This window comes from Triticum dicoccoides, chromosome 3B (assembly GCF_002162155.2).
Source record: "Triticum dicoccoides isolate Atlit2015 ecotype Zavitan chromosome 3B, WEW_v2.0, whole genome shotgun sequence".
NCBI lineage: Eukaryota > Viridiplantae > Streptophyta > Magnoliopsida > Poales > Poaceae > Triticum > Triticum dicoccoides.
Window position 1 is genome coordinate 24,199,544 of NC_041385.1, and position 8,089 is coordinate 24,207,632.

An 8,089-nucleotide genomic window follows, 5' to 3' on the forward strand; every position below is an offset into this window, starting at 1 on the left:
AGTCCCCTAATCACTTGCTACACACAGGAAAATCCACTTGGATGAAGATGCCTTTTCAGAAGAGCGTCCATGGGCATCGCCGATGAAGGGTGCCTCCATGATTGGATTAGGGCCCTCCATATCTGGATTTGGGTGATGACACCACGTCCACCTTGCTTCCTTCAACCAAGGAGCCCCTCCCCCAACAATACATGCTTGCTCGACAACCATCTCGGGGAGGCGGCAATAGGATGATAGGGGTGGGTGGCTAGGGTTCCAACTGCCCTCGAGAGAGGGTGACGAAAAGTTGGGTCTTACACCCAAATATTGTCCAAAGTCACAACTTTTAGAGATTTGTTCGAGGGAGTGTCCATACCTAGCCAGTACCTGTGGCGAATTATGACGGTGAACGCATCTATCATCCCCCCGACGACAATCGATCATCTCTTGTTATGATCATGCAATAGTTTCAAAAGCCCTGGGAAGCCCCCCCTTAGAGCGACATGTCAATATGTCATTGCCAAGCTGATGAGCCATATGTCTCACACATCCACAGATGTAAGTGCACCACCTCCTCACCAACACAAACGATATCACTTGGAGACAACGACCACTCACACACACCAACAAACAAGTAGCATGAGAAAGATGGAAGTAAGAAAGAGCACACACACACACACACGTACGTAGTTACTAGTAGATCTAAAAGGTTACACCTCATTGATCATGCATGCACCACATCGACTACACTAGAATCAACGAGTAAAAGAGAGCTAGAGCTAGCAATCTCGATCAATCGGCAACTTCACTACTAGCTACATGGTCGATGCTGATGATGATGAGCTCCATTAGCTAATGTGACATCTGGCTTTAATATAGCTAGAGAGACGTTGCAAGAAGCAACGTAGCTAGCTAGGAGTAGGAGAGTGCCATCCATCCATCCATCCACTTGGCTGGGCTTAATTTTAGCTTAATTAATCACTAGCTAGCTAGCTAGAATTTTCTAGATTCCTCCTCCCCACTCGCCCGCCAGCTTCCTCGCCGCGTGGCACGTCGTCGCCGCCGTCGTCGTGTCGTGGTGATCGCCGTCGACCATGGCGCCGCCGCCGCCACAGTAGCTGCTGTTGTTGTAGCTGCCGCCGTTCATCGCCATCATGTTCATGGCGGCGTTGGCGGTGCAGCTCGAGTAGTTGAGGTAGTCGAGGAGCGTGGCGTCCGGGAGGTACGACTCTGCCGGCCCTAGGTCCAGCCCGTCGAGGCCGAGGCTTCCCAGCAGCGCCGCCGAGTCCAGCTCCATCCCGCCGGCGCCGCCGTCGAGGTCGCCTCCGCTCGGGTAGCAGTACTGGTCCTCCCAGTTGAGTTCGGAGAAGCAGGGCACTGGCGCCGGTTGGAGCGCGGCCGCCGCCGTCGACCCCGACGTGGACGCGCTCGGGCTCGGGTCGAAGCCGGCGGCGGCAGGCCCGTAGCAGCAGAGCTGGTCGCTGCCGATCGGCGGCGACTGCGAGGAGGACAGGACGCCCTGGCCGTGCTGCTCCATCAGCGGCGGCGGCGCGGCCGTGGAAGCGGCGGCCATGGACATCTTGTCGAGGAGGCGCGGCATCCAGTAGCAGCGGACGGCTTCGCGGAAGACGGCGGAGTTGGCGTCCACCTTGAGCTGCCTCGCCTGCTTCTGCACCCTGGTCCGCCAGTAGTTCTTGATCTCGTTGTCGGTGCGGCCGGGGAGGTGCTGCGCGATCCGCGACCACCGGTTGCCCCACTTGGCGTGGAGCTCCAGGATGACCAGCTGCTCCTCCGCCGTCAGGTTCCCCCGCTTTATGTCCGGCTTCAGGTAGTTCAGCCACCGGAGGCGGCAGCTCTTCCCCGTCCTCTTCAACCCTGACATGGCAAAGATATATACAGCAGTAAGAAAATATTCATGGCGATCGACATGCATGCATGATGCAAGGCCAGAGAGCTATGGCGGGAGATCAACTCACCGGAGCAGCGGGCGAGGAGGTTCCAGCGGCCCTCGCCGTGGCAAGCAATGTAGCTCATGAGGAGGTTGTCTTCCTCCAGCGTCCAGGGGCCTCTCCTCAGCTCGGCTGCCTCCTCCTCCATGGCCGCCATCGCCATGGGCCCAGCTCCTCCTCCTGCTGCTGCTGCTCCTTTCCTCCGTGACATTGTTGGTCACCTCGTAGCTACTATATATGAGTATGATCGATGAACCCTTCTGAGGGCACAGCTAGGTAGCTCCCTTACCTTATAGATAGATGGGCTTGGATATGACCATGCACAAGTACTACTACTACTAGCTCAGAGTGCTGGAGTGTACTGTGTGTGTAGGGGGTTAGGATTTAGGAGGAAGGAGATGAGATGAGAAGAGGGCCTAGCTGCAGAGACAAGTTATTGGTGGCTAGCTACCCTTTTATAAGGACTTGTGGCAATCATATGGAGGATGATCTTTTTTTAGGGCAACTGCATGCATGCTCCTCCAAAGGCTCAAGGACTTTGGCAGTCTGGTTCTTGGGAGGAAGATAGAAGCAGGGCAAGTGTGTAGTTGGAAATCAAAAGCTGGTGAGATGTTTCAAAGCTTCTTTCGTTTTTAATGGGGATGAGAGAGAGAGAGAGAGAGAGAGAGAGGCTTCGTGGGAAGAAATAGTGGCCTAGTGATGTTTAGATTCTTTCCTACATGAAGCGTGTTTGACTGAACAATTTGTCACCCTTGCACTATTAGGATTAGACGAGAGAGGGAGGGGATGGGCAAATTGTTGGATGTACACATATGTGCATTGTGAACCACCACCTCCTTTTGCACTAAGAAACAAAGATAAATAAAGCAGAATATAAATTCTAGAAGGAATAGCTAGCCTTTTGTGATAAGATCAAACCCAAATTATAGACATGTACACCATATGTACATTGATGCCTCTTTATCCTTCCTCTGGTAGAACACCTCAGTAATCAATAAGTATATATATGCACACCTAGCTAGCCTTTTTATTCCATCAGAATAATTCTTTTGTTGTCTTTGCTTGCAGAAAAGAAAAGCAAAGAAACAAAAAACAACTTGTAGTATTATTTTGTTGCCTTTTGTGCCGATTTTGGGCTGGAGTTATGTGGCCACACCAAGTCTACTTGAAGCAAAGAATAAGCAATCAATCAAGGAGACTTCAGCTCACCGAGCATACACATAGCTTTGTGTACTTTCTCTCCCCCAAAAAGCCAGTCCTGTGAAACACCAAACTTTGGAGACAGCGCCCTGAGAAGTAAGCAAACATTAGGTGGGCGTGCTTGCTTGTGTAGCTCCATCCCTAGGATGGATAATCATGTTAAATATTCCTAAAACCTAATGATTCTTGACCTAACACTCACGGCCGCCTTGCTTTGGCCGGTGAAAACTTTCAACCCAAAGAGAGCTAGGTGTCTTAGCTTAGACAGCCTTGCATGATGTTGCCACAGTTGCATGCATGACATGTGGTCAAATACTTGCAGCTGATCGATTAATCCTTGTGCTGCATCTAGGTTCTAGATTAAGCGAGAAGAGTGGCTGCTTTGCGGCTAGCTTGCAATTTGCAGCTACCTTGACCGAATTAATTCTCAGTAGTACAGTCACTGTTAATTATGTTGCAAGGGAGGAACTAGTTGTAGTTATTAAACGGGTCTCGTAGTTAAAATATACTAGTCAATTAATTGAAAGATCAATCATTCAAACAAAACTGATGATAGCTAGCTAGCTAGTAGGGTTGTTGTAACATCATATATACTTACTAATCATGTGTTATACCCATACTGGCCCCCTTGTCATTGATCCCTGTTTATGTCCAACAAGTTTATGGTCAATGTAACTATACATATAATATACTACTCCCTCCGTCCCACAACGTAAGACATTTTTGACACTACACTAGTGTCAAAAAACGTCTTACGGAGGGAGTAGAAGATACCCGCGCATTGCGTCATAATTTATTTTAGTATTATTTCAATGAAACTAATTATGTAGAACATGCATATTCGTATTAATAATACGATAACTGAAACTAAAAATGCATAGCTTATTGCGGGGCTATTATATAGTTGTAAAATACTTATTAATGTAAGTAGCATAATATAATGAGAACGGAGGAACCTTTTTCCATACATGTTTGCATTACATAGTGAGAAAAATAAGTTAGGGTAGTAGTTATATACTCCCTCCTTTCCAAAATAAGTGTCTCAGACACTACTTTGGGGCGGAGAGAGTATCATAACATGGGTATGTTGTGTATATTCATTCGAATGGGCAAAACAAGATTGTCAATTAATCAAATACTATTGTCGAATCCTCAGAAAATTCTTACACTTGTAATAGTTAAACAACAACAACACTCGGTGCTGCATTACACATGTAAGTATTGTTGGCCGGTAAGCTTTTCATATGGACCACGTATGCACTAGCGTGGCTAACAAGTGACACTAGGCCACGTAATGATCATTGCATTAGCTCCTGAACTACCACAAACAATGATTCAAAGATATGTGTGCTTTTGGACGTCGGTAACTCAGTATTATACTTTATGAAGTTTCATATAATCAATATAACTGAGCTATCGATGCCAAAGAGTAAACTATTTTCCTGAAAGGGAGGGGGTGTCCCGGGACACTGCATCTAGTGATATGCACGCACCCATAAATCGGTTACGCGTGAAAAGGTTATTATATTTTTTTCTTTCTAAGCGATATGTCTAACCAGTTTCTACCATGTGCATGTCACCCATTATATACATGTCGGGTTAATTACATACACCACTATAGATATGCATATATACAGTGATATGTCCGTAAGCAAAACAACAAGATGAGAGAGGTCTAAGGACCCACCATGTGGCTCCTCTCTCTCCCATATAAGTTGTTTTTCTTTAAAATAGTTAAAAATTAAAAACATAATTTGAGAAAAATTACACAATATATGGATGTATAATATATGTGCGAAAATTTTCATGAGAAAATACATTGACATGCGACGCGAGCTACACAAAAATGACAAATACCGATTTTGAAACAGTGATCTGTGTGTAATGCTCACTACAAATAAAATCAATGATTTTAAAATCTTTGTGTAGCTTGCATGTCAATGTATTTTCTCATGAAATTTTGCACACATGTAGTATACATCTATCGTTAGTGGGTAATTTTTTCCAGAATTTTTGGAGATTGTGAAATGCGAAGTTTCAATTTTTCAAAACAACCAAGCTCAAGCACCAAACGTGTTTTCTGAGGTACCAGTCCAAAACTAGAAAATCATAAAAAAGAGAATACAAGTGGAATAGGGCCAGTTAAAAAACTAAAAAGTTGGACTTGTCTAAAAGTACCTCTAGAAAGCTTTCTATAGGGTGACCGCCGAAAAGCTTTGTATTTTTGTTAAGTAATAAATATTTTTTGGGGTATTTCATATATCAGAAATACTGAATAACATTATATTAATTCATTTTGGACAGAATCACAAATAATTTCAAGATTTCAAAATTCTAAATAATTATTTTATCCACCACTAAAAATAATTATTGCTGACTATTTATAAAAAACTAAAATAAATATCTCAAAAAGTCAACAAGTTCGAAAACACCTTTTCCTGATATCTTTTTTAATGTTTGGTTTTAGGCATTTCATTGTTCAAAATAAGGGTTTAACTATTTCAAAATTATTTTTGAACTATTCCAAAAAGATTTTGCATTTCCTAAAATGTGATAATAGTGCTAGCTATCATCACTTTGATGTTTAGTTAGCACTATTATCCTTGATTAGTATATATTACAGTTCTCTATGTGGGCGTATAGATCTTTGGAGTGTCCTCGCTATTACTTCACCTTAAAAGATAAAGTTCCCCTTGAAAATTGATTCTCCCTCCAATCCAAAATTAAGTGTTTTGGTTTTAGTTACACTTCTTTTGGATGGGAGCGGCCGGGTAGAAGAAAAGGAGGAGAAGAAGGAGGACATTGTATAGAATTCAACTTGAAAAACTAAAATTCTCCTTCAAAATTCGTACGGTATTAAATGCTTGACAATGCAGCTAGCGTACATAAACAGGTATCTGTGATGCGAGTGTCCCGTGCAAGTGATTTGCGGTCTTAAGCACATGTCACTCTCGTTGGCAGTCGAATAGAAAGAGGAACAAGGAACGGTGGATATATTGGTGGTCTAGTATCACCAATGACACCGGTTGATTACACTTCATTTATTCCAAAAAGATTTCACTTTTTTCAAAAAAGTGATAGTAACTATATTCCAGAAAAAGATACGATTTCATAAATTCATATTTCATGAACGCACAATTGGAATAAGTTAAAATTTTAATGCTCAACTTAAATATTTATTTCAGCTACTGTTGCAAAAATAGTTATTCATGTGACTGTATTTTTCTACTCCATACGATCCAAATTAATTGCCGCAGGTTTAGTGCAACTTTGTTCGACAGTCATCTAACAACAATACTCCTGCATTATTCGCAAAAAAAAAAAAAAATACTCCTGCATGTAAACGCCCACGCGCCCAAAAAGACGGCAGCCCCCACCACACGGTACAGAACTTACAAACGTGTCGAGCTGAGGCACGTACGAATACGCACGTGTACACGTACGAAGGCGACATCCTCACGTCACTAGCTGGCAACCAAGCAAGCACATATGTGTCCCACAGTGCGTGCATGCGCAGCTGAGGTCGGGGTTGGGCACGCAGCTTCTCCGGTCGACACATGGCGCGCAGCCTCCCGCCTCGTCCCATCATCCGTCTCCAGCCCCTCCGTCCGACAGCGACCGCCATTGACGGCGATCCCCATCGACCACCTCCTCCTCCCGTTCACCCACTGGCGCATGCAACACCAATTCATCGTCACCATGATCTATACCATCCATCTATCTATCCATCCGTCCATGATCGCCGTGCGCCATTCTTTTCCGCCTTCGCCCGGCTCACTTTCTCCATAATCCACGGCCAGATGGATGATGGTGATCGACGACGTCCTTGTCATGTTTCCATTTCGCTAAGCGTGCAGCAGCAGCAGCAGGTTCATTAGCCTGATCCGACTTGGCGCGCGAGAGTCGTCTAATTAAGCCTATGCCCTTTTAGGGGTAGGTCGCCGGCCTACGACGCCGACGCGGGTGCCCCTCTGGCGCGGCGACGACGCCGTCCGTCGGCGACCACGACCATGGCGACGGCGACTGCCGGCAACGGGGGTGTAGCTCGCTTTGCTATTGGGCGTATTTACTGATTGTTTGAATCGTGTCCATATGCATGCTTCTTGTAACTGAGGTGACAAGTCCGAGGATCGTAACTGGAACACGCCACTCCTCCTTGACTTCCATGGACACCGGCTATAGCTAGCTGTTGCGAATATATATAGCTCTTGCAAGAGAATATATATGGCGTCGATCGTGACAAATAATGTTTAGGGCATAAATAATTATTAGTTAACCGATAGAGCCTTGGGCTGCTGCTATTAATCTGCTTTTATCTGATTCTCTCGGTGATGATTCGGCACGTTTCCATATATTCTGCGAGAATGATATATGCCGTGACATATTCACACGGAACTGAATTAATTAGCTACTAGGATAAAGCCGGAATAAAAGGTAAGTATATAGCCATATGCTAGAGTAGTAGCTAGCTTAGCTAGGTGAAATGAAAATGAACCAAAAGGGCTTTCCACAAACAAAATCTTGTAACTAGTAGAGCAAAAAGGAGAGCTGTAGTAGCTTTCATCACAAAGAAAAAAGAGTTGTTGCTTAGCTGGAAAGATATGCTTTAGAATATATATACCACCTAAAAGAGATTCATATATTCCTAGCTAGTTTGTGTGTCAGTATATGCACTGTGTAGCCTAGCAAATGCAACTTGTTCCTACCGCGTCAGTGCGTGATTAGTCGGCAAACCGAGGCAAAGAATGGTTTTTGATTCAACAAATCGTTTTTTTTACTTTAGCTTGTCAAATAAATTGTGTTGACACAGTCGACAGGCCAAATGGCCAATCGTGATGTCTGAGTGGTGGTGCTTCTAGTGTCGTCGGAGTGCGTGTGAAGATTTGTCTTCGGCGGATCTCGTGGAATTCAGTCGACGTTTGTCTTCGGTGGATCTCGCGGGATTCAGTCGACGTTTGTCT

At 44.8% G+C, this 8,089-nt stretch overlaps 1 protein-coding gene across 1 annotated transcript; it reads right to left on the reverse strand.

Annotated features, from left to right (window-relative positions):
• Positions 1–650: 650 nt before the first annotated feature.
• LOC119280581 (transcription factor MYB62-like) lies at positions 651–2,490 on the reverse strand. Its single transcript, XM_037561391.1, has 2 exons — positions 1,956–2,490; positions 651–1,854 (listed from the first exon to the last, which is right to left on the reverse strand). The coding sequence occupies exons 1-2, from the start codon at positions 2,137–2,139 to the stop codon at positions 983–985; spliced, it is 1,056 nt and encodes a 351-aa protein (XP_037417288.1). The 5' UTR covers positions 2,140–2,490; the 3' UTR covers positions 651–982.
• Positions 2,491–8,089: the final 5,599 nt, after the last annotated feature.

What these genes read in the sequence shown, in the direction of transcription:
- LOC119280581 (XM_037561391.1), bottom strand. Translation starts at nt 2,139, where the DNA reads ATGTCACGGAGGAAAGGAGCAGCAGCAGCAGGAGGAGGAGCTGGGCCC. An exon ending in CCTCCTCGCCCGCTGCTCCG is followed by an intron (nt 1,855 to 1,955) that starts GTGAGTTGATCT and finishes TTGCCATGTCAG; the next exon opens with GGTTGAAGAGGACGGGGAAG.